Below are 25,917 nucleotides of genomic sequence, written 5' to 3'. Positions count from 1 at the left end.
ATGTTTTCACTGAATGTGTGACGCAGAGGGCATAATAGAGATGACTCAGGTGCCATTTACTTAGTGCTTGTGATGTTGGCTGGACTGTTGCCCCTTGTTATGTTCAGATGGAATGTTATCTTTGTTTAACCATGACGGATGACACAGTACAGCAGGTTTCGGCCTCTCACCCTTCTCCCCTTGTATAATTATGCAACCGTTCCTTAGTTATACAACCTCACCGCTACGTCATACACTGTGTTTTGGGATCCATACGAGGTTCAGTGTGATCATAATTGCTTTGTTTACAGAGCAAATTGGGTGAAGGGAATCCTCTTAACAGCTCAGTGGATTACACCAGTTTTGCTCTAACAGGGGACCTGGAGCGACATCACTACATGTAAAAGCCCTGAGCAGCTTCTGATTTTAATATTTATTCCAATCAGAGGCTGAGAGAACATGACTGTGATGGTCTTTGATTAGCTCAGTGTAGTGGACATTCTTATTTACAGGGATTGTTCATCCAAAACTAATTCTGATATTATTACTCACCCTAAAAGTGCTCAACAATAAGGATGGCCTGCATTGTAACTTGACCTATTTGGCAAGCGCTGTGTCTTAATTTTTGTGCATTGGAAACTTAAACATTTGGAATTCTGCTTGTCAACTTTTTATCTATCAGTAAGAATGGGTGGAAAACTAATCAGTAATGTTTTGGCATGGATGCCATTTTTCTAATTATTATTGGTTATTATTATTATTGTTAGTTTAAATTCAATTAAATTCAAGTGTATTTGTACAGTGCTTTTCACGATACAAATCATTGCAAAGCAACTTTACAGCAAATTAATTTTCTACAATATTTAGTGGTAGTTTATCAGTGGTGACTGTCAGTCAATGTACATATGGCAGAAATGTACAGAAAAATCAATTAAAGACGTAATCAAACAGACGATGAACACTATTAACAGCAATTATTATATGATGCAATCAAACTTATAGCAAAATGTGGTAGTTCTGTATGTTGTCTCAGGGTTGGCATCATCTGAGGTCCTATGAGGGGTTGGCATCATCTCTTCTCGTGTGTTCTGGATCCAGACTGAAGCTTGTGTAAATCCTAGTTACCACGGGATGTCAATCAGAGAAACAAATAGAGACATAATTAGCGTAGCTGCTGTTCCAACCAAGCAAAAATTTATTTGTTTAACCCAAACTAAAGAATATAAATGTGCATTTGATCATATATAACTGCAGTACAAGATTATGATATGCATTATTTGAATGCTTGGCCAAAGAGATGTGTCTTTAATCTATATTTAAACAGAGATAGTGTGTCTGAACCCCCGTATGTTATCAGGAAGGCTATTCCAGAGTTTGGGAGCCAAATGCGAAAAAGCTCTACCTCCTTTAGTGGACTTTGCATTACAGTAGTCCAGTCTAGAGGTCATGAATGTATGAACTAGCTTTTCTGCATCAGAAACAGGTATCATGTTTTGTAACTTGGCAATGTTTCTAAGATGGAAAAATGCTGTTTTTGTAATATGGGAAATATGATTTTCAAAAGACAAGTTGCTATCTAATATAACACCCAGATTTTTGACTGTAGAGGAAGTAACAGTACATCCGTCTAGTTGTAAATTGTAATCCAAGAGATTCTGTGTACTGTCTTTTGGTCCAATAAGTAATAAGATAAGTCTAATCCGAATTTAATAGGTGAAAATTAATACATTTTAATATAATTTATCATTTTTAACACACTCTGTTAGCTTAGATAATTTAGAAGTTTCATCTGGTCTTGTTGAGATATATAGTTGAGTATCATCAGCATAACAGTGGAAACTAATCCCGTATTTCCTAATAATATTACCAAGTGGCAACATGTATATCGAAAATAGCAGAGGACCTAGGACAGATCCTTGTGGCACTCCATATTTTACTGGTGATAATTGAGATGACTCCCCATTTAAATGAACAAAATGGTAGCGATCTGACAGGTAGGATCTAAACCATCTTAAAGCCTGCCCTTGAATACCTGTATAGTTTTGTAATCGATTTATGAGTATGTCATGATCTATAGTGTCGAACGCAGCACTAAGATCAAGTAAAACTAGCAATGAGATACAGCCTTGGTCTGACGCAAGAAGCAAGTCATTTGTAATTTTAACAAGTGCAGTTTCTGTGCTATGGTGGGGCCTGAAACCTGACTGAAATTCTTCATAGAGATAATTTTTTTGCAGGAAGGAGCACAGTTGAGCTGACACAACTTTTTCTAAAATTTTAGACATAAAAGGAAGATTTGAGATGGGTCTGTAATTTGCCAGTTCACTAGGATCTAGTTGACTAGTTTCCTGTGTGTTTATAATAACTGTATGATTTATAGGTTTTATTGAGTATTTTCTTTGTTTCTTTGTAAAGAATATAGTTATTGTATTGTAAGAATTGTATTATGTTATTGTATAAATATTGTAAAGAGGAAAGTTCACCCAAAAATGAAAATTCTGTCATTAATTACTGACCCTCATGTTGTTCCAAACCTGTAAGACCTTTGTTGATCTTCGGAACACAAATTAAGATGAAATCCGAGAGCTCTCTTACCCTGCATAGACAGCAACACAACTGACACGTTCACGGCCCAGAAAGTTAGTAAAGACATTGTTAAAATAGTCCATGTGACATCAGTGGTTCAACCATAATTTTGTCCTTACTACCTTTTTGGCCCTTGAACGTGGTAGTTCCATTGCTGTCTATGCATGGTCAGAAAGCTCTCGGATTTCATCAGAAATCTCTTAATTTGTGTTCCGAAGATAAACAAAGGTTTTTACGGGTTTGGAACAACATGAGGGTGAGTCATTAATGACAGAATTTTCATTTTTGGGTGAACTATCCCTTTAACATTTGATGAAAATTTAAATTTGTGTGTGGAAAATGTGTATGCATTTATATAAAATAAATATCAGAATAAACATTAAAAATTTACATTTAAACAAGAACTTTACAGTAATACATGTAAATATGATGATATTAATTTCAATACATTAAATATTACATTTATACGCTTTGTGTTGGGCCACTGAAAATCTTGGCAGGCACTAGTGGCCTAGCTGGGTGTGGTGAAAAATCATGGATATTATTCAAATCTTACAAGGTCAGGACTTTTCAATAGTCATTTCATGACTACATTTCGAGTTATGCTTAGTTCTACAATATTTCTTTGACTATAAATGACTCATTGGCTATAGTGAATCGTCTGTGTTATCCCTTTAAAGGTGTGGTCACTTTAGCAAAATGTTAGCCATTTCAGCAGAAAAGATCCATTGCCTATAGACAGTAGCCTAGTGATGTGAAGCACAGCTCGCACAGAAGTCACTTTCAAACCAAGCTGCTTTCTGTTGGCCATCACAGCGAATTTGTGACCAACTTGCGTGACGATGCACAAACTGCATGGGGAAATCTTTCACCCTCACCCAAAATTTCCAATCATGTGGAATCCTACTGAAATCACTGCATTCCTCAGAGAAAACTGGCCAAACAACCTTAGTGTAAAAAAAACGTTTTGCTCTTTTAAACTAGTGAATCTGAGGTTTCTTGACACATAAAGCCAATTGATTTTCAGGAAATGTTCTGTTTTGGAGCATTGTGATGTAAGCGGTCATACAATCTTGCAAGGGTATCTGGGTAAATGAGGTTTTTATAGAATCTCTTAATGGATTTTATAGCCATGTTACTCAGCAGTACGATGTCTTTGCTCTTTCAGCCAAGGGCACTTTACGAGAGGACACGCTGAGGGTCTTTCTACAGCAGATTGCAGCAGCCATGCGCATCCTCAACAGCAAGGGGATCATTCACAGAGACCTCAAACCTCAGAACATCCTGCTGTCCTACACGGGCCGCAAGAAGTCCAGCATCAACGGCATACGCATCAAGATTGGTAACACTCTCCCCAGCGATTTATTGCTAATATGTGCTGTACATCTACTGTAAAATTGAAATGTCTAAAACCACATTACAAATCTGGGATCCAAAATTGAACTTAAAACTGGAAATTAATATCTCAGGATGTTTGTAGTCCACTGTGCATGTACCTAATCTTTCATAACTAACAGTCTATGTAATACACTTTCCGCCCTCTGATCTCTCACACAGCCAGTTCTTTGTTTCCATTGTTTCAGTCTGTGCAGAAGTTAGAAGTCGTGACTCTCAGACAGCAGCATGTTGCTATTAATAACACCGGCGCTGTCTTTATTTTACAGCTGACTTTGGTTTTGCAAGATATCTCCAGAGCAACATGATGGCGGCCACATTATGTGGATCCCCAATGTACATGGTCAGTATTCTGTCTCACTGTCTCAGATTTGTGAAATATAGCAGATGCGTGAGACATCATCATATTCTTATAATCTGTCACCTCTCCACACAGGCTCCAGAAGTGATCATGTCCCAGAACTATGATGCCAAAGCTGACCTGTGGAGCATTGGGACTGTCATTTATCAGTGCCTCGTGGGAAAGCCGCCTTTCCAAGTTAGTTTCATGATGCTGAAGTTAAAGTAACATATTTTGAATACTAACTGTAAGTGTTATTTTGATGGTGATTTTAAATGGTGTTTCATGTGTTTATGTGACCAGGCTAACAGTCCACAGGACTTGAGGATGTTCTATGAGAAGAACAAGACTTTGGTGCCAAAGTAAGACCACTAACTAATTTTAGTTTTTCTTTTGTCGTATTATGCGTCATAATGCTAAATGTTGTAAAGTAAAACCACAGTTTTTGGTGGAACAGCCCAACAATTATGGTTGGGCTGTTTTAGATACTGATACCTAAATAAGAGTAGTGACCAATATAATGCTGATACATATATAGTCTACTGTTCAAAAGTTTGGAAAACAGAAAATAATACTTTTATTTAGTGAGGATGCATTAAATGGATCGAAAAGGTCAGTAAAGACTGCAAAAGATTTCTATTCCAAATAAATGGCGTTCATTTCATTGAAGACTCCTGAAAAAAAATATCACAGTTTACAGAAAAATATTAAGCCGCACAAGCTGTTTCAATGCTGATAATATTAATAAAAAAAATTTGAGCAGCAAATCAGCATATTAGAATGATTTCTGAAGGATCATGTGACACTAAAGACTGGAGTAAGAGTAAAATTTCAGCTCTACCTAATAATTTACATATTCAAATAGAAAACAGTTATTTTAAATTGTAATAACATTTCACAATATTACTGTTTTTACACTATTTTATCAAATAAATGCAACCTAATGCATTTAAATATCTTTTGACCTTTCAAATCTTTTACACTTTTTTTTTTTAATTTTCAGTACTGTATATACACAAAATAACTGAAATGAAAAGAACACTTAATTTATGTATTATGTATTATGTACTCAAAATTAACTGAACTTTTTAAATTATTTTTATAATATTTTATTAAGCCAGTAATCTCAAAATGGCCAGTCACTGGTTGCTATTTACTAAATAACTAATGCTTTGTTCACAGCATCCCGAGAGAGACGTCTCCTCAATTGGAAGATCTGCTGCTGGGGCTGCTCCAGAGGAACCAGAAGGACCGTATGGATTTTGGTCAGTATATTTCTGTTGTTTTAATGCGTTGTGGGAGGATCTGCACCTTGTTGTTCCCTCTTCCTTATTGTATACTCTTCTGTCTGCAGACACTTTTTTCAGTCATCCTTTCTTGGAACCGACATCAACTATTAAAAAATGTAAGTAAGGGAGCATTTGATGAGCAAATTTGATGAGTCAGGTGTGGCTGGACACTAAAACAGCTTTTGTTTTACCCAGCATGCCCTGTGCCAGTGCCTACGTGCTCTGGCTTGGTCACAGACAGCACATGTGGCAGCTCTCCTTCCTGTCGTTACGTCTCTCCGCCGGTAAGCCCCTTACATTGTCAAAGCTGAATCCACTGTCACAATGCCACAGGCGTGAGGAGAGGTGTTGTGTGAGATGATTATGGCATTCAGAAGGGTAATGGTACTGACTCAGCTAAAGTTAATCCAGTGTTTACCTTCACCTTTGTGTTGCAGTCCCTGCCAGACATGCAGACTCTCCCTGAGGACGTGTTGTCCTCTCCACCTCTCGGCCCTCCCAACTACCTGCAGCTGTCCAAAGAGTCGGGCGGCAGCACCAGCAGCAAGAACTCCTCCTGCGACACTGACGACTTTGTGCTGGTGCCCCATCTCTCTGGAGAACAGTCCTGTGAGTCACATAACGTCACCGAACACATGCCAAGCGCCTAGACAGACCACAGTTTTTCAGTTAAAATATTAAAACATTCATAAAACAAGATACATTTATTTTATAATCTATGTTTTTTTACTCTATTTGACCATTAATGTAAGATAATGTAACTAAAGATATTTATGATTCATAATATGCTTAATTTTTTACTCCATGTGGGTAAATTTTATTTAAAATCATTTTAATCCTAGATCTAGATAAGTTTGAGGTTTGTGCTGAAAACATGAAAAAAACATTTAATTTAACTTATATTTTCTGAGAACAAGCCTTAGTATCTTACACAATTTTATAACATATTCATATTTTAATATTAAGTATAATGTCTTTATAATGGTTCAGTATTATCATTCTGTCATGGAGAATAAATCTTGAATTAATTTTATTTTTTTAATGCAAGCCTTAATTTAAGCCTGTTTATAAATATAGCAAAATATAAACATTGAAAAATATGCAATTCAAGATATATTTTCTCAATTTTGGATGGTTTTAAGTTTTGTTATGGTTATTGTAAGTATGTTTAAATCTTGAATTTATTTTTTCTCTTACTACATCGGTTAATGATTTAAGAAAATATTTAAAACCTCTTTATAACTGTAAAAAATATATTACAAAAAACAGAAAATCTTGAAAAATACATGTAACTCAGTATACATGATGTAGATTCTCTTAGTTTTGTAAGATATTAAATTTAGAAGCAAATTTGGATATTTTTACTGGAAACCAAAACGAAAAATACAGAGCAAGAAAATGAATATTTGCAGTGTACCATTTTTACACACACACACACACACTATATTTGAGCAGCTGCTGAAGCTGCCTGTGTGTGTTTTTTAGTGTATAGAAGAGGCGTCAGCTGAGTCAGCGCTACAAAAGCCTTCCAGCGCTGATTACTCTCTCACATGCTGTGATTTGTTGGTGTATGTGAGACTTTGCATTTATGTAGTTCTCATGGCTGTCTTTCTTTCTCTCATCTTCAGATGACCCTTCAATGGGTGCAGTGGCCCGCAGACCGTCCAGTGAATTCCTTCTGTGTGGAGGGTGAGTGTGACATCGCTCACTTGCTTCACTCAAGATACGTTACAATGCTTTAAAAGCTCAAACGTTCACCTATGCATGTTTACTTGTGTCGAGCTGTCCAAATGTTAGACAAGGATTTTAGCAGGTTGACATTTATCAGGCCAAAGATACACAGTCGAGTCCGACATGCAGACAGGAATATTAACTCTGGGTAAATCATCTTGATCCTTTTTGGTCTGTTTGCATCATGGAAATATGGAATTACGGATTAGCACACTGATCCGTTGGTTTTTTAAGATATTTTAGGTGGCTTCCACTCACAAACTGCTAAAAGCTGGTGTGGCTCAGCGAGAGGTGAATCACTCGGCTGGTGAATAAGTCCTGTGGGAGCAAACACGCGGGTTGTGTTTATGCTTCTGCCCTAAGAATGGACACCCTGCTGTCATTTCTTCCTGTCTGCATGTGATCCAAAACTGTTTCCACACCCTTTACTTGTGAACCGACCTCTATTTTCATTCAGAGGTGCAGAATTAAATGTCCATTGGGTGTTTTGTGACTAGACGGTGCAGTTATGCAATGGATCTGACATGAATTTTGCCAGAGCTGACAGAGTGACGGTTAAAACATTCGTATACTGTGCATCTTTTGTCTGTTAGTCGTGTAAAACAGAAGCGGTTTTGTTTTTGTGAGAGTCAGTGCACTTCCTTCTGCTCTGTGGCTTTTCTGTTTCCCTCTCTTGTACAAGCAAGTCATACGCCACCTTCTCTGTCTAATCTCTTGTCTATTTATTCTTTTTACACACTACATATACACTAAAGACCAAAAGGTTGGACACACTTGACGGATTTGCTAAAAATTTAAGTAAACAATGTTTTTAAATTATTAGCATTTTTAAAGAGATTTAAATGATGAAAAATGTTTATCTAAATGTAAAAATTGCGGAAACGAAGATGAAAAATTATTTTATATAATGTAATATAAAATATGTATGGACCTCTGTTCAGAAGTTTCGGGTCAGTAATATTTTTAATGTTTTAAAAATGCTCACCAAGGCTGCATTCATTTAATCAAAAATACAGTTAAAACTTTTTTAAACTATTTTTTACTATTGTGAAATATTAGTGCAATTTAACAAAACTATTTTCTACTCGAGAAACATTTCTTATCATCATTGTTGAAAACAGTTGTGCTGCTTAATATTTTTGTGATAACCGTGATACATTTTATGAGGACCTTATTTGATGAATAGAAAGTTCAAAAACAGCATTTATTTTAAATAGAAATCTTTTGTACATTAATACATTATAATATTTTACATTATACAGTGCATTTAAAACAACATTATGTCTTTAATTCGGCAAGGATACAATAAGTGAGATCAAACATTGAGATCAAAAGTGACAGTAAAGTATTAATTGCTTTCAAAAAAAGAAAATCATACAGAAAAATCTTTTAGCCTCGTCAGTTATGTCCTGTTTGTTTTGCTGTGCCATGCTGAACTGACTCTGGCTCAAACAAAGAAACTCTCTTTGTGTGCATTTGTCGTGCAGCCTGCTCAACCGTTCACGTGTAGCTCCCTCACTCATTACATAATCCAGGAGTATGGAGCTCAAAACTTTCCTTTTTCACTTTTAGCTCCCTTCCTTCTTATCAGATCTTAGTTTGCATGGTCTTAGTTTCGCACACCCCCATACATGACCCAGTCATGACACCTGTAAAAAAATACAGTGTGTTCCTGATAGAATAAGAATGAGCTGTTTTGTTTCCTTTGTTTGAGACTGGCGAAGGTAGGTGGACCCAGCACGTGCCACTGCCTGAAAGCACCGCCCATTTCTCCTCCCTCCCCCTTACTGATTGGTCAGGGCTTTGTGTTTACACTGTAGCTCCGCCCCATGTGGGTCAGCCATGCCCTTTGAGCAGAAACAGCTTTGCTTAACTCATTTGACAAAGTTAGAAGCTTCTCGCACTTTACACTTAGTGATCGCATGTTGAAAAAAAACGGTTTTTATAGCATAAATGGGTTTGGAAAAGCATTCTGACTGGATTGCAACCTTATTTTCTGGGTTTCTCAGGCCACAGCAGCCATCCTCCGGACAGATCCCAATGGTATCACCTCGAAGCGAGACCACGCCGATACCTGTGCCCACACAGGTACGGAACTACCAGCGTATCAAACAGAACCTGTCCAGCAGCCCAACCACAACACTTTATGGCTCTCCCAGGTAAGACAACCAACAGCGGGAACAGTAACTCTGCTAACTGCTTTTAGTAGCATGTTCAAGTCATTAAGATGCAATCATTGACATGATTGCATCAGTTTCGTATGATCATCTCACTTTGGGGAGAATTTGCTAAGTGATTCAGTGGATTGTCTTTGGGAACAGGTGGGTTTAGGGTCTTCAGGCAGGTGATTAGCAGACTCTGGAGATTATGACTGTTGCACTGTCCCTTATTAGTCACGCCAGGCCTCAGTAGCTGCTTGGCCTACTTCACTCTGACCTGCCCTGTGTCTCAAAAAGCCTTGCTGTCCGTGTGCCCAGGGCTGGGCTGGTTCACATTATCTCTCACCCTGTTAGTCAGCTCGGTCACTGTGCTGGTGAAGTAGCCCTGGGCACTGCTTGAGACCTGATTTATGAGTCATGATTGTCTTCCAGGTGTCATTCACTGAACTATTTAACATTTCTGAGCTTATCAAGCTTTGACAGGTGATTTTTGTGTCATTAAGATTATTTATGGATTGTTTGGGAAGGCAGGAGTATTGAGAATCTCACTTTTAGCTAAAGAAAATGCCAGGAACTCCTTCCCTAAGAACTCTACAGACAGAGGATATTCTGCAAATTGTGTGTTTCATATACAGTGGTGTAAAAAGCATCTGGACATTTAAAATATATATATGAATTCCTTACTATATAAATGTTTGGGGTTGGTGTTTTTAAAAAGACGTCTCACCAAGGCTGCATTTATTGACTCAAAAATACAGTAAAAACAGTAAAATTGTAAAATATTATTACAATTTAGAGTGACCGTTTTCTTTTTAATATATTTTTAAAAATAAAATAAAATTTCCAGTGATATCAGTTTAATACATCCTTGCTGGATAAAAGTATTAATTAAAATAAATAAATAAATAAATCATACCGACCCCCAAATTTTGAATAGTACTGAGTCATGCTAAATGGCACTTATTTTAATGAAAGACATATACTGTTTAAAATAAAATGAAAAGTATTTGGACACTTTGTGGTTGTCAAATGACAGTTAATGGACACCAGTGTGAACTTGAGGAGAACTGACATCATACATCCACTAAAATTACATCAAGTCCAGATGAATACATAACTGCTGGTTAACAAAAGTGATGTTCGTACTGAAGAAATTGTGAGGTTGTCCAAATACTACTATAGAATGATTTTTGGTTGTTTTTATGGTCACAGGTCAGGCACAGTGCGGCGCTCCAACACTAGCCCCATGGGCTTCCCTAAAATGGTGTCTGGGTCGCCTAGCCCTGCAGATACGGTCCAAACGGTGGGGCGACGTCTCTCTACGGGCAGTTCCCGGCCCTACTCCCCCTCTCCACTGGGTAAGAGTTCCTTCTCTCATTCTTTTTTAAGTTTATTGGGAAACTGTATTTTCAAAGACTGACATGTCCTGACATGCCTATTTTATGTGTGTCTGTCTGTTTCTGTATTGTTCCCTAGTGGGCACTATTCCTGAGCAGCTCGGCCACTGCTGCTGTGGACATCCCCAGAGCCATGAGGCACGCAGTCGCAGCTCCTCAGGCGGTGAGTTTATATGTGAGAAATTATCATGAAAAAAACACAGCACTACTGTTACCTCTTCAAAGTGGCACCATTAACAAGCGGTAGCTACAGTCGCTATTTAGGTCTCCATGGATACAGCTGTTCTTTATGGCTGAGAACCCCACAAGTGATCAGGAACAATGCATGTTCCTGGGAGCTTTCATGCAAAACCTCTTCAAACCTATGAACTCAATGATCGTGTCTAAACAGGAGACAAAACGGGTTGATCCTGTTGTTTTAAACTTTCAGTTCAATTAAGTTTTATAGTCTCATTTACATACTGCAGTGCCACCTAGTGGTTGATAATGTAGAATGTGGAGTGCCATATCAATAATGTTACGGTAAAAGGGATAGTTCACCCAAAAATGGGTGAAAATGTTGGCATTATTTACTCACCCTCATGTCATTCTAAACCCATAACATTTTGATTAATATTCAAGACGCAAATTAAACATAGCTTCTGTGTATGTGTTTATCATTATTTAGATGTAAGTAAAAGCCTTAAATTAAATCTGTTCATCATGTAAAGCAATCATATCTTATATCTCAAGACTTGTATTAAACCGCTTGATCCATTTGGATTCATTTTACAATGCCTTAATAATTATAATTTATGGATCTATTAAAGAAATAGTTCACCCAAAAATTTAAATTTGTTTAGAGTTTACTTACCCTCAGGCCATCCAAGATGTAGATGAGTTTGTTTCTTCATTGGAACAGATTTGGAGAAATTTAGCATTACATCACTTGATCACCAATGGATCCTCTGCAGTGAATGGGTGCCGTCAGAATGACAGTCCAAACATCTGATAAAAACACAATAATCCAAAAGTAATCCACACAAACTTCAGTGCATCAATGAACATCTTGTGAAGTGAAAAGCTGCATTTGTCTGCAGAGGATCCACTGGTGAGCAAGAGATGTAATGCTAAATTGTGCAAAATGTGTTTTGAAACAAACCTACATCTTGGATTGTCTGAGGGTAAATTTCATTTTTGTGTGAACTACTCCTTTAAGTTTTGTTACCTGGTGCCAGTTGCATTAACTTAGCCTCTATATTAAGACAGTATCTTAAGAACTAGTCTGACTATGAGAATAGAAATGAGAAGAAAATTTGAATTTTTGAGTGAACTATCCCTGGAATAACTTTATTTTTTAACTAAATGGACACTTTTTATGTTTTAGGTTCCCCTGTACCGTCTTCTCAATTACTGGGCGCTCGTCTTCAGAGTGTGCCCACACTGACTGACATTTACCAGAACAAGCAGAAGCTTCACAAGCAGCTGTCTGACCCAGTTCACCCCACCGCCTCAGCCTACCCCACCAGCCACTCCCCTCAGCTTGGTCGCCCCGGCAACCTAGGCACCTCCCCCACCAAGCACCTTGGCTCCTCCCCTCGCACCTCTGACTGGTTAACGAAGTCACCGCTGCCCACCATCATCGGCTCACCCACTAAGGTAAGCTTAAGGAGCTGTCAGGTAAAAAGGCCTGTTTCAGGCCTAGATCAAGAGCGTTTGACATTAATAATACAATTTCTTCTCATATAGGCAACCGCTCCATTCAAAATCCCTAAAACTCAAGCCTCGTGCAATCTCATGGCCCTGGCCTCTCAGCAGGGTATGGCCGACAGCCCCATCCCAGTTAAAACACTGATGGATGGGCGTGACCTCTGTGTACATCACTGCTCAGCATATCCCAGCAGCCGCCAGTGTGCACCAGAGGCCAGCAAGACTTCCTTTGGCAGGTCAGCAAAAACTTTGTTCAGACAACATCAGATATAAGCAACAAAAGCCCTGTTTCCACCGCAGGAACTTTCCCCAGGAACTAGGGACTTTGGGCCGGTACTCTGTGTGTTTTCACCGCAGGAACCAGAATCTAAATAAAGTTCCGGGTAAAACTTTGCCCCTCAGAAAGTCCCTGCTCGCGAGGTAGTACTTTTTCAAAGGTCCGGAACTTTTGGGGGTGGGACTAGGGCGCTGAACATGCTGATTGGTTGAGTTCACGCAGCATTGTATTTCAACCACCATTTATTCGCATCATTTTCAAAATATTACTGCTATTGAGTCATGAAATGTAGTTTTAAAAGTATTTCAGGTGAGAATGTAGTTGTTTAAAACTCAAATCTGCAGTTTATTTATAAAGACAGCTCCTATTTGAAAATGTGCGTCGCTGATTTCGGAGATGTGAGCTCCACGCGATAACCGGGCAGTCAGTGCTCATGTTTCCCAACGAGAGCAGCCTCAACTTGGCTAGTCCTTCTGACATTTGCCGCTGGCTCCGATGTCTCTGTAGTGCATAAGCTAAGCATAAGGAAACATAAGATATAATTCGTTTTGGGTAAATCTAACAGGTAATCTTTGGTCTTTATTCTATTAATATATTAATATGTTTAAATGAAAATGAAAAGAGGCAATACTGTTTGATATAATATTTCGTTTTATTGTAATGTATGTACGTTCCCTGAACTATGTTTAAATGAAAACGAAAAGAGGCAGTGGTGCTTGATATCATATTTCGTCTTATTGTAAATACAGTGAGGAAAATTGCAGTAGACAAGGCGAGCTGACTGAATAGTTCCTGTATCAAATGAAGGCCCGCCTTCTGAAAGACGAAATGTGCTGTGATTGGTTAGCTGGGCCAGTGTGTGTTGTGATTGGCAGCACTCAGCACCTGGTGTGGAAATGTCATGCCCCTTACTATAGCCGCCTGCGAGCTTCAGTGTAAATATTGTGTCAAAATCAAATCAATTTGAGTGATTTAAATCCAGATGATTGTTACCACTCTAAGTTCGTCTGCCTTGGGAAAGCTAGCGTGTCTCAGACATAGTGATAACACTCGTTGTCTTCTCTAGTGCAGCTCAACCAGGTCTCGTCCCATTCGTCGATATTTGTGATATCCTAAATCCCGGAAAATATGCGTTGTAGTCCAAACGAGTCATTCGTTGTAGTTTTTGAAAAATTTCTGTTAAATAAAATATCTCCTTTTGAAGTGGACTTTGAGCTTTGTAACTTTGCAGATCTTTTTTATGCTCAAACAGCAACATTACAGACTAATTAAAGTTGAAAAAGTGAAAAAGCATAATAGGACCCCTTTAAAATATATTATGCAATAATATACATATACTACTGTTTAGTATATTAGTTGAGTTAGTAAGTTTTTATAAAAAATGAATACTTTTATTCAGCAAGGATGCTAAATTGATCAGAAATAAATTAATTGGTTGTTAAAATAAATCTGTTTCAAATAAATGCTGTTTTTTTAACTTTGTATTGGTTTCCATAAAAATATTAAGAAGCACATTTTAACATTAATAATAAATGCATCAAATCAGCCTATTAGAATGATTTTTAAAGGATCATGTGTAATGATGCTGAAAATTCAGCTTTGCTATCACAGGAATAAATAAAAAATATATTAAAATAGAGAACAGTTCAATTGATGAATATTTTGTAATAATACATTGTAATAATTTTTCACAATATTACTGTTTTTACTGCATTTTTGATCAAATAATCAGCGTTGTTGAGCATAAGAGAATTCTTAAAAAAAGAAAATTCACCTTAAACTTTTGAACAGTAGTGTATTAAAGTATTATATAGCTAATGAATAATGAACATTAATTGTTTGGGGTGTTGCATACATTGTGATATTTTTTTTTTACTTGCTTACTGACCATGACACACACAGTCATCTGCAGGGGTCCTCTCTATGATATAATTTCCTGTTTTAGTTTTTTTTCTTGCATGTTGGTCACACCACATGTGATTTGTTTGTTTTTAGAGATTTATATTTTAACAAAATGTATTATTCATTTTTTTAGAAAGAGTTCTAAGATTTAATATTTTCTTTTCAATAATTATTTTAATAATTTTTATCTTAATTATAATTTATAATATCAGACAGGTGACATTTATGACTTTATGCCCCACAAAAGTACCACAAACCAGAAATTAAAAATATGATCATAATATAAGAATATATATTGGTTGCATTTTTCATGTATATTCAAATAAATGAATAGATTTGGACAAGACGTAAGTGCCTTGTCACTGACCCCTGTGTTGATTAATTAAATAGCAAGCTGAAGCTGTTTATTTCCTCAGGTCTGTAAGTGCTGGTAGACTGTCTGAGCAGCCGGTGCGGATCACTTTGGGAGGACAGCCGTACCAGGGCAGCACAGACAGCCTCAACACAGAGAGACCCATGGACACAGGTAGCCCCCTTTCCCCCTTTACTTTGCTACAGCTTTTTGTAAAGTCCCGTTTTTAATACCGAAATTATTTTATTTCTACTATACATAACCCCACTGACATCGTTTGAGCTTCTCCTGAAAGCTTCTGTCTTGCATGAAGTGTTCTGATTGGCTGCCAGCGTTTGTATGTGTTTTGTGACCCCTGCGTGCATCGCTCCCCAGCCCCAGCAGGGACTTGCGGTTTGGCAGCAGGCAGGGCAAGTCCCCGCACCGTTGTGTTCACGGTGGGCTCGCCCCCCAACAGCAGCACCCCTCCCACCTGCAGCCATCTCGCCTCCCGCCCGCGCACCACCTCAGGTGAGGGGCTTCGTCTCATAAACCTGCCCCATACATCACTGCTTCAGCTTCCGCACTACGTGTTTAGTACCTGTGCCACTGTTTTAAAGACATTCTGATGCATTATGGTCAAGATCTAAAGCTAATTGATTCATAAGACTCTGTGGCTGATTGTGTGTGTCTGCGTGTCTGCGTGTCTGCAGTAGGCTCCAACAGCTCGGCCGGCTCGCTGTGCTCCACCAGCGGTAAGGTGTATATGGGCTCTCCCCCGGGCATGACCATCGGCAGCTCCCCACCAGGAGCGGAAGCGGCTCCCAGCAGTCTGCGCTATGTCCCTTACGGCACCTCCCCGCCCAGCTTGGATGGATTCATCACCTTTGAAGCTCCAGAACTGCCAGAGGAGACACTGATGGAGGTGAGAGAGCTAACACAGCTGGAACGTACAGTGGTGGCCAAAATTATTAGAACACTAGTATTTTCACCAGCTACTGTAAAAATGGTTTTACGTCAGTTTTTTCTATCTTTAGCTGTAGTGTGTCAGTATAGGAAATATCTGTTTACATTTCCAAACATTCATTTTGCCATTAATTGTAATAATCCAGTGAGATTTTCTGACAACATCTGATCTCATCATCATCCAGTGTGTCTGGAATAACATGAAGAAACAGAACAAACTGAGACAGACTAAGTCCAGAAGAACTGTGGAAACATCTCCAAGATGCTTCAAGAAACCTATCTGTAAAGCTACAGTACTGTTAAGAGTTTTAGGCACTTGTGTAAAAATGCTGTAAAATGAGGATGCTGTCAAAAATAGATTTTCTTTATCAATTAACTTCTGTTAACTAAATTAAATCAACATTTGGTGTGACCATCCTTTGCATTTAAAGCAGCTTTTGCTCTAGGTGCATAGTTTTTCAGGTAGCTCTGCAGGTAGGTTTCTTGAAGCATCTTGGAGACGTTTCCACAGTTCTTTTATAGATTTAGTCTGTCTCAGTTTGTTCTGTTTCTTCATGTCATTCCAGACACACTGGATGATGGTGAGATTGGATCTCTGTGTGGAGCATTGGTTGTTGTCAGACTCCTTGTGCTCACTGGATTATTACAATTAATGGCAAAATGAATGTTTGGAAATGTAAACTGATATTTCCTACTGACACACTACATCAAAAGATAGAAATAACTGACGTAAAACCATTTTTTAGCTGGTGAAAATACTAGTGTTCTAATCATTTTGGCCACCTCTGTATAAAGGTAGCTTTTCTTTGGAAACACTAACATGCGTGTGTTTCTGGTTGGCAGCGTGAGCACACAGACACTCTGATGCACCTGCGGATGATGCTGTCCTTTACGGACTGTGTGCTGGAGATCGCTTCTCTCCGGCCCAGAGGGCCCGATCTGGGTGCGTCCGCCGCCTCTCTCTACCCGCCCCAGGACAGCGTGGTGGTGGATCAGATCAGTCAGCTCAGTAAGGAGTGGGGGTAAGAAGAGTGCACACAAACACATAATCCTTAACAATGAGAGTTCATAGCATATAGTATGTAATGCTTTGGTCATGGTCTCACACAGGCAGGTGGAGCAGCTGGTGTTGTACATGAAAGCCGCACAGCTGCTGGCCTCCTCACTGCACCTGGCCAAAGCTCAGATCAAGTCTGCCAAACTCAATCCATCCATGGCCGTCAAACAAGGTGAGCTGCTACATTAGACGGCTGTGTGTACAGTCAAACCAAAATGTATGAATTTCTCACATTATCACAGTTTATTTGCTATAGAAAATGATAATAAAATATGATACAAACTCAGAGTTAAACTGCGTCAGAACAGATTAATCTTGATCATATCAGATAACTTTGATAGAAAGGTATGTAATGAATTAGGTTGAATAGCTGTCAGCTGTTAAATTTAAGTACACAATCAGATAATACCAATTTAGGTCAACCAATTACCAAAAAATGCTTACATTTGTTCAGTCTGTGGTGTAAAAAGGTCGCATTAGCAATTAAAGAAAAAACACTTAAACAAAACATGGTCAGGTCAAAGTGTCTGAATAATTTCTGGTCCAACATTTTTACTTGTATCAATTTTACTGGTAGTCCAATGTATGAAGAATTTTTGGGTATAGTATGTCACAGTTTACTTTATTTTGCTATCCTCACTTACATAAATGAACTATAATGTCCTGCACCCGCAGTAAAAAAAATATCAAAAATTATATCTGGTGTCTGTATAATTTTTGGTTTGACTGTATATATGTAAATATGTAATTATTTAGTTAAAATTATTAAATTAGTTATTTTAAACCAAAAGACAAAACTAAAATAAAAATAAGCCAAAACATAATATTTAAACTGACATTTTTATTTAGTTCATTCCTTCAGCAACTGTCATTTTTAAGGACAAGAATTCCCACGTTCTTGGAAAACCTTTGTATATGAGGGCATTTTAAAAGAATGATTTCTAGATGCGGAAAAGTTATGAAAATGAAAATGTTGTGGGCATTTTTCGAATGAATATACATTTTTCTAGTTATGTTAAAGAAACACTCCACTATTTTTGAAAATAGGATCATTTTCCAACTCCCCTAGAGTTAAACAGTTGATTTTAACCGTTTTCGAATCCATTCAGCCGATCTCCGGGTCTGGCGGTAGCACTTTTAGCTGTTCAAATCGCTGAGCATTTTCTTGGCCGATATGGCTAGGAACTATACTCGCAATTAAATGAATTGAAATAAATTCATCTTGAAGTACTAAAAAAAAGTACTTAAAATAACGAGAGAGAAAAAAAAGCTAAATAGTTTTGTGACTAGTTTCCGCAGCTTTGTCTTTAAAACAGAAATACCAGAAATATCTTAGTGGGCCATCCTGAAGTCAAAAACATTGAGAACCGCCAATGTAGGGAAACAGATGAAATTAGCGAATAACATATCTTGTCTCTGACTTTCAGTGGTGAAGAGTTTGAACGAGCGCTACAAGAGCTGCATTTCCTTGTGCCGCCGGCTCACGGACAAACTCAACCACTTCTTCTCTGACAAGCAGCGATTTGTGGATGAGATCAACAGTGTAACAGCTGAGAAGCTCATTTATAACCATGCTGTAGAGATGGTGAGTAAGGATGGTCATGGCGGCCTCACTTTGAGCTTTGTTGCGTGATTGAATGAGTGGTTAACATTGGTGTGTTTGTGTAACAGGTGCAGTCAGCTGCACTAGACGAGATGTTCCAGCAGACAGAGGACATCGCATATCGCTACAACAAAGCCTCCATGCTGCTGGAAGGCCTTTCCAAGATCCTTCAGGACCCAGCTGATATAGAAAACGTCACCAAATGTGAGTCAACTTCTTACATTTCATTATGATTGTTTACTAAACAAAGCTGAAGTAAAATCCTTTTAATATCTTTTCTCTGTGTTTGTTTTGTACAGACAAGGCAAGCGTGGACCGGAGGATCTCAGCTTTGTGTTACTGCACCGTGACCCTGTACGAATAAAGAGCATGATCTGTAAAATCTCAGCCAGTGCTCTTACTCCAGGGACCATCATCTTCTCAAACCACAGAGCAAGACTAAACAAATCCCACGTTTTTGTTTTATAGCAAAGCACTTTCAGTTCCTTTTGATTCCGTTCAATCACAAGCAACAGACCAAGTATTAAATTTTTTGAGAAGGATGTGCATAAGTTCACTACCAAAGATGAAAGCTAAACAGAGACGTAATAGTATGAAAAAGCCGTTGGACCTGCATTTGGATCCATCTTCTGTTTTTCCCTATTTGTTTTTTTTTTACATGAACTAAAGGGATTTTGGACTGGGAATCCTTGGAGGCCCAGCAAATGAACATCAATGCAAATCAGTTCATCTTATTGTTTTATACCGCACTCTATTGCTCTGATTATTTATTGTTTTTTTAGAATGATATGCTAGTGTTATTGATGATAGTGTTGAAAGACGACATGGGCCGGATGTGAAGCCCAAAGTTGGACTGTAATTTCTGGTACCACACACATACACAGTCACATGGTTGAACTTAGGAGGAATCTGTAGTATTTACAAAATCAGCTTTGAAGCAAATGCACTTTATTGAGGCAGATGTGAAAGACGCTTGTCCTAGAACATCTGGCAGAAGGTGGAGATCATGATTCTCCAAGGCTCTGGTTTCTTCCTATCTCCATATCTATAATCCTCTGAGAATGAGTGTCTGGAAGGCCCGTGAGCATCAGGTTGGATGGACATTGGCGCCACATAAGAGCCTCGTGGTGAATCATCCATAATGGTCAAAATACTTGAGTAGTTACTTACCTTTTGATTCAGCCATACTCAAACGTTTTTATGTTCATATTAATACTGTAGCTTTTTTTAACCGATGGGCGTGAGCTGTAAATACTTGTACATTCTGCATGTGTGTGTTTTTATTTTGGAGTGAATGCAAGCGAGCACAGCGTGACTGAAGAAGGTGGATGCTGCCGCCACCATCCCTGCCTCTCAACTTAAGAGCACAAGATTTTCTTGTTTTTAGGGTTTTTTTGTTTCTTTGTAGAGGCAATAGACACTGACAACTTCCACAGATTCTTCGAGGCCTCACAGAAAGCTCAAGACCTCACTTTGCATGGCAGCTCTTGTTGAACGCCCATGAATATCTTGTGTACGATAAAACATTGACTGTGCGGGATGTGGATGTCACAGGTAAATGGGATAGAGCCACTGCAAGGCTCTGCTTTTCCCCATTCATCCACTGTGCTCATGACAGTGTTCGTGCAACTGCACTTCCCAGGTGCTGCAGTGGCCAGTTTCAGGATACTGAAGAACTGAAAGCATGACTTTGAGTAGTCTACTTTCACTTGTATATGTTTTTGAACTCCTCGCTCCCTCTTTCCTGCACTCTCTCTCTGTTTTTATTTTTAAAACAGCCCCTTGTGAGCCTACAAAGCCTTTACTGTACAGAAAGAGAAGGCTGTTCTGCAACAAATCCATGCATATCTGTAGTTGTAGGACTTCCTTTTCCAGGTCTGAGGAGAACTGTGTACAGTAGAAAAAAACTAGAGAAGACTAGTACCGAGTACATGTACCTGTGGAACATTAGAATGTATTTGCCCTTCGTTTAGCACCTTTCCTTTCTGAATAAACGCTTACGACCAGCCTATCACAGCCTGACACAACATGATCACGGCCGATGCAGCCTGAAGGCTCTGCTCCCTTGATTTTCAGTGACAAATGTTGATGTTTTAAATGTTTTAATCAATATGTGTGTTTTACCAAGGGCATCTGTGTTGTCTGAAACTGTAGAAATGCAGTTTTTGTTTATTAAAAGGATCAATTTTATCCTGTTTTCTGAGTCTCAGATTGTGTTTCGCAAACATGTTGGATACTTATAATGCTGTATTTAAAATACAGAGGCAGTACTGAAAGTGCAGCAAAGGAGAGATACAACTAAACAGGCACAAATATAACAGAGCAAAGCAATAAGTAGCAGATACCTAAACTACTAAAGTACCAAATTTGGTTTTGCAGGGCCAAGAAGAGTGGTGAATTATTTTCTATGTTAGGCTTACTTTGTTTACATAGGAGCAGTCAATAATCAGGAAACAGAAATATTGATGGGAAGGTGATATGTTCACACTGATAACTTTGCGAACACAGTCAAGACATGCTTACACAACCTTTATTAATCCAGTTTGGAGCACTGCTAAATCCACGTAAATTTAAACAATGTTTGGATAGGACAGAAGTTGACATTCAAAACTTTGTGATTCTACTTGGCGGCCATCTTTGAAACACCTCTCGGCAGCTGTTTCAGTCTTACAATCTCTTTGAATGAATGGGGCAACATTAAATTCTCTAAAATGGTTCACTAAGCTTACGGTTAAATTTCATATTTGAAATCACAAATGAATTCTGACAAGAACTGTCTCATAAATGTTTTTCATGCTCAAATAACCTTGAAGCTTATTTTTAGCTTAGACCAGCCAATACCCATGTGTTGCCATAACTGAGGGCGAACTACTACTAAATGCATTTATTTCAGGTCCTGACCCTGCAGATCGCCTGTCAAACTACAGGCAAAGGGTCAATTAAGAGGCTAATCCAGCCTTAAAGGAGACATATTATGCCCCTTTTTACAATATGTAATATAAGTCTCAGGTGTCCCCAGAATGTGTTTGTGAAGTTTCAGCTCAAAATACCCCACAGATCATTTATTATATCGTTTTGAAAATGCCTATTTTGAGTGGAAGCAGAAACAGTGTTTTCGTGCCTGTCTCTTTAAATGCAAATGAGCTGCTGCTGCTCCCCGCCCCCTTTCCAGAATAGAGCTGCGCCATTACAGCTCCTACCTGTTAAAAAGCATCTGTTATGGTTCTGATTACCATATTAATTTAAACTTCTGATATATGGTTTTCTGAGTGCACACATCCAAAGCACACGGACAGAAAGCGGCTGTCAGCATGCGAGTACTAATCTAAGTTCTTATTCACACACAAGTTTACGTTAAAAAACACACACGAGTCACAAAAACAGTCGGTTATGTCTGTGAAGGTAAACAGCTGGGAAAAAAATTGCATGTTTATTTTAGATCTGTGAGGCAGCAGCAATACACATTAAATAAATCAATAAATCCACTGCTCTCTTGTCTCCTCTGAGGTTGGGACTCTAAACAGTGTTCTGTGCTCGTCTGTGCAGCCAAAGACAGAACAGTTAGCATGTTTTGCTCAAACTTTCACCATGGCATTAGAGCTGGTACACCGTTGTCGCTTGTGAAAACACAATGACGGCACTGTGGGTGTAAATTTACAGATTAAGGGGCGGTAATATTATAATGAGATCCCTTTGCCACGTCACTAGGGGAGCGAAATCAGACGCGCTCGTTTTTTCAGACACTTGCAGAAAAAGGCTTCCCAAAACAACGTTACTGGGTTAATCTTTTTCACGTTTCTTTGGTTGGTAGATGCACCAGGGACCTGATTATAGCACTTAAAACCTGGAAAAGTCAGATGTTCATGTCACCTTTAAGGGGGTTGCACAGTAGCCTACGCTGTTCAAAATCCCACCGGGCCACAGAGCGCCACTCACATAAGTTTTCCATTAAAATCACATTATATATGGAAGATTGTTTTGTGCATTTTTCAGCAAACGTTTGTCTTTTTGTGGCTCTAATGAAGTATTCTCGTCCGGTGTCCTGACATTTTATCCTACCCGTCAGATTGTCCTACCAGGGCAAGTTACAGGGCAATGTTTACTGCGCATGCGCACATCAATATTACGTCCTTTTTCTCACACTGAATAACAATATTTAATGTATCTTACTGTAAGGGTAGGTTTAGGGTTGGGGTAGGTGTAGACTTTAATAAAACACAATCTAATAGGTAGAAACAATTATTTATTGTTGGTTTCCTATAGCTGTAGCCTTCTAGCCACAACCGTGAATATAACACATAATTACTGGATTTGCATTACTGTAAGGGTAGGTTTAGGGTTGTCGTATTATAAGTCAGTAAACCATCAGAATGATTTTGAAACTGTTATTTTAAAGTTAAAAAAGTCTAATTAATAACTGCCATATTGGCCTGCACAAGATAAAAAATTGCGCTTTAACAAATATTACATTCCTCTAAATGTCACTGTAAACATCTTTTTAGCATCAGTCATATCTATATGAAAGGGAAACATAAAGAATGAAAAGCTCAAAAATAAACCTACAAATATTACATTACATAGGCCTAAACACAGGTCCATTCTATGTTCAACCAGTCCTGGCACACATTTGCTTTAAAATGTTAAGCAGCTCAGTGACCTGATTAAAGTCTTCTGGACATTTATTGTTCACAACATGGTACCGGTGGCCACACTTCCTCAGGATCTCCTGCAAAGGTTCACCGTTCTCTTGAATGTGCTTCTCAATAGTGCTGCCTCTTAACTCATCGCCCCACGTGAAGAGCACCAGAGTGTGTGACCAAACCATGTCCCCAAGAATACCCAGATATTTCTCCATAGCGCGTCCGTCCCGCTTGCTGAAAGAGTCAACTGGGATAACGAGAAGAAATATGAGATATTGGCCAGGAGGGGCCAACATCACACTGCGCAGGATCTCCTGTTTCACCAGTCTGGCATCAGCCAAACCAAAGAGACTCCATCCTGGAGTGTCCACTACAGCAAGCCTCACGCCGTCCACCCAGCCAAATCTCCTTACACACCGTGTCGTCTTCTTTCCGGGCTCAAACTCCCTGCGTCCAAGGATGAGGTCTCCCAATGAGCTCTTACCAGCGTGTCTTCGACCCAGCAGCACGAGTCCCATAAGAGAACCACCCTCTGGATTGACTAACCAAGACCCAGACAAGACAGTCAAATCAAAGGTATAAGGTTCAGATGCTCAAAATAAGCAGACCAAACAGGTTCATATTAATGAAATCTGCCATAAGGCTTTATTTTTAACCCCACCTACCTTGTCAAAAGTCATATAACACACCGATTGAGTTCAAATATGCAGTATCTGAAGTGTCCATTAACTTACCATATGATGTCTCAGTGCTCACTGCCATTCTTCAAATGTTTCAGCCCATTCCACAATCCTCCTTCCCAGTAAGCCACTCTTTACTTTGTCACATGTATCCGCTTAACTGCTTGTTTAATACACAATAAACTTTGCTATGTTTCAAAGTTCACTTCTTAGTTCCGTGGAAGTCATTTACATTGTGACGCATATGTTTTGACAGGGAAGGGTCAATCAGGTCAGTTTAGTTATAAAAACATTGGCCTAATACGGATTCAGAAGGCTGTGTGGTAGTTTCCACAGATGGGGTACAAACTTGGGTCTTATCACTTTTTTGTGAAGCAATAAAGGCACAAATCCCATGTTCTAAAGGTATAGTTATTAGATAAGTTATGTAAGCTTTTATCTAATATAAAAGTAACTTATTTTTCCCTCACATACCTCAAAAATATTGATTTTGGTCTGCCCTGCCTCAGAGGTCTTGGACTTATTGACTGTGTTCAACAACTGCAGCGTCATCATTTTTACTTAATCTGTTCAAGTCATTGTGTTAGAAATATGAAGATTTCTATTACTAGAAACTGTATTTAGCTGTCTCTCACATTTTGTACATACAAATGGAAGCATGGATAGAAGACAAGTAAATAAATAATGTTATTCCCTTTTGACTAGTGTTGTTATGGTTAACTAAACTATTTGAATTGAAATAAGTCTGAAATAAAAATCTAAATGTTAGATGGGAAAACTTTAAAAAAAGAGACAACTGTTGCCTTGGCAACTGAATGAAATAAGTTACAAAAATTAATCTTACAGTCATTTACATTGTGACGCATATGTTTTGACAGGGAAGGGTCAATCAGGTCAGTTTAGTTATAAAAACATTGGCCTAATACGGATTCAGAAGGCTGTGTGGTAGTTTCCACAGATGGGGTACAAACTTGGGTCTTATCACTTTTTTGTGAAGCAATAAAGGCACAAATCCCATGTTCTAAAGGTATAGTTATTAGATAAGTTATGTAAGCTTTTATCTAATATAAAAGTAACTTATTTTTCCCTCACATACCTCAAAAATATTGATTTTGGTCTGCCCTGCCTCAGAGGTCTTGGACTTATTGACTGTGTTCAACAACTGCAGCGTCATCATTTTTACTTAATCGGTTCAAGTCATTGTGTTAGAAATATGAAGATTTCTATTACTAGAAACTGTATTTAGCTTTCTCTCACATTTTGTACAGACAAATGGAAGCATGGATAGAAGACAAGTAAATAAATAATGTTATTCCCTTTTGACTAGTGTTGTTATGGTTAACTAAACTATTTTAATTGAAATAAGTCTGAAATAAAAATCTAAATGTTAGATGGGAAAACTTTAAAAAAAGAGACAACTGTTGCCTTGGCAACTGAATGAAATAAGTTACAAAAATTAATCTTAAAATGAAAACTGAAAAAAATTAAAATAACCTAAAAATTTTAACAAAAAATGATAATTATGAATATTAATAAATACCATAAAAGTTGAAATATTTAATTCACATTACCCATTTCAAGAATAATAATAAAAAAAGTGAACTTAAGAAGTTAAATTTTGAAGTTTAACCGTAAATGCAAACCAATATTTACTCTCAAACTAGTTAAAGGTGCTGTATGTAAGTTTTTGACTCGACTAAAGCATAAAAATACCATAATATGTTTGCAGATATTTAAGAAACATGCTAAGTTAACATATTTGTTTAACTGAAAAACAATGCTAGTCAGTTATTCTCCTTTGAAAATGTGCGTTCCGGGCCGGAATGTCGAGCTCTGGTTTGGTTTGTTACCCGACCACCGCCAGTTTACCCAGTTGTATTTCGGGACCCCGGGTTG

The 25,917-nt window shown here is 38.2% G+C and overlaps 2 protein-coding genes across 6 annotated transcripts in view; one reads left to right on the top strand and one right to left on the bottom strand.

The window, feature by feature from the left end:
• Positions 1-20,608, top strand: part of ulk2 (unc-51 like autophagy activating kinase 2) — a 40,886-nt gene extending 20,278 nt beyond the window's left edge. For 2 of the 4 annotated variants that reach the window (XM_016273516.1, XM_016273519.1), the window contains 22 exons: positions 3,734-3,907; positions 4,230-4,303; positions 4,397-4,498; positions 4,604-4,662; positions 5,483-5,565; positions 5,655-5,705; positions 5,785-5,873; positions 6,027-6,198; positions 7,218-7,278; positions 9,330-9,479; positions 10,692-10,837; positions 10,956-11,039; positions 12,243-12,514; positions 12,605-12,801; positions 15,161-15,270; positions 15,472-15,606; positions 15,789-16,000; positions 16,885-17,063; positions 17,152-17,270; positions 18,526-18,683; positions 18,770-18,905; positions 19,001-20,608. In XM_016273516.1, the coding sequence (XP_016129002.1) occupies positions 3,734-3,907; positions 4,230-4,303; positions 4,397-4,498; positions 4,604-4,662; positions 5,483-5,565; positions 5,655-5,705; positions 5,785-5,873; positions 6,027-6,198; positions 7,218-7,278; positions 9,330-9,479; positions 10,692-10,837; positions 10,956-11,039; positions 12,243-12,514; positions 12,605-12,801; positions 15,161-15,270; positions 15,472-15,606; positions 15,789-16,000; positions 16,885-17,063; positions 17,152-17,270; positions 18,526-18,683; positions 18,770-18,905; positions 19,001-19,065 (2,828 nt within the window). In that variant the 3' untranslated portion in view covers positions 19,066-20,608. The remainder of the gene's footprint in view (positions 1-3,733; positions 3,908-4,229; positions 4,304-4,396; positions 4,499-4,603; positions 4,663-5,482; positions 5,566-5,654; positions 5,706-5,784; positions 5,874-6,026; positions 6,199-7,217; positions 7,279-9,329; positions 9,480-10,691; positions 10,838-10,955; positions 11,040-12,242; positions 12,515-12,604; positions 12,802-15,160; positions 15,271-15,471; positions 15,607-15,788; positions 16,001-16,884; positions 17,064-17,151; positions 17,271-18,525; positions 18,684-18,769; positions 18,906-19,000) is intronic. The other 2 variants (XM_016273517.1, XM_016273518.1) reach the window with 2 other exon arrangements.
• Positions 20,609-23,023: 2,415 nt separating this feature from the next.
• LOC107586254 (GTPase IMAP family member 4) lies at positions 23,024-24,172 on the bottom strand. Of its 2 annotated transcripts, none has more exons than XM_016273523.1 (2): positions 24,076-24,172; positions 23,024-23,882 (listed from the first exon to the last, which is right to left on the bottom strand). In XM_016273523.1, the coding sequence occupies exons 1-2, from the start codon at positions 24,101-24,103 to the stop codon at positions 23,308-23,310; spliced, it is 603 nt and encodes a 200-aa protein (XP_016129009.1). In that variant the 5' UTR covers positions 24,104-24,172; the 3' UTR covers positions 23,024-23,307. The 2 variants fall into 2 exon arrangements, with proteins under 2 accessions (XP_016129009.1, XP_016129010.1); XM_016273524.1 differs by lacking the exon at positions 24,076-24,172 and adding an exon at positions 24,007-24,071.
• Positions 24,173-25,917: the final 1,745 nt, after the last annotated feature.

This window comes from Sinocyclocheilus grahami, unplaced genomic scaffold, assembly GCF_001515645.1.
Source record: "Sinocyclocheilus grahami isolate Dianchi unplaced genomic scaffold, SAMN03320097.WGS_v1.1 scaffold79.1, whole genome shotgun sequence".
In the NCBI taxonomy this organism is placed as follows: Eukaryota; Metazoa; Chordata; class Actinopteri; order Cypriniformes; family Cyprinidae; genus Sinocyclocheilus; species Sinocyclocheilus grahami.
Note: the sequence above shows the minus strand (reverse complement) of the source record. Positions and strands in the feature narration are given on the sequence as shown.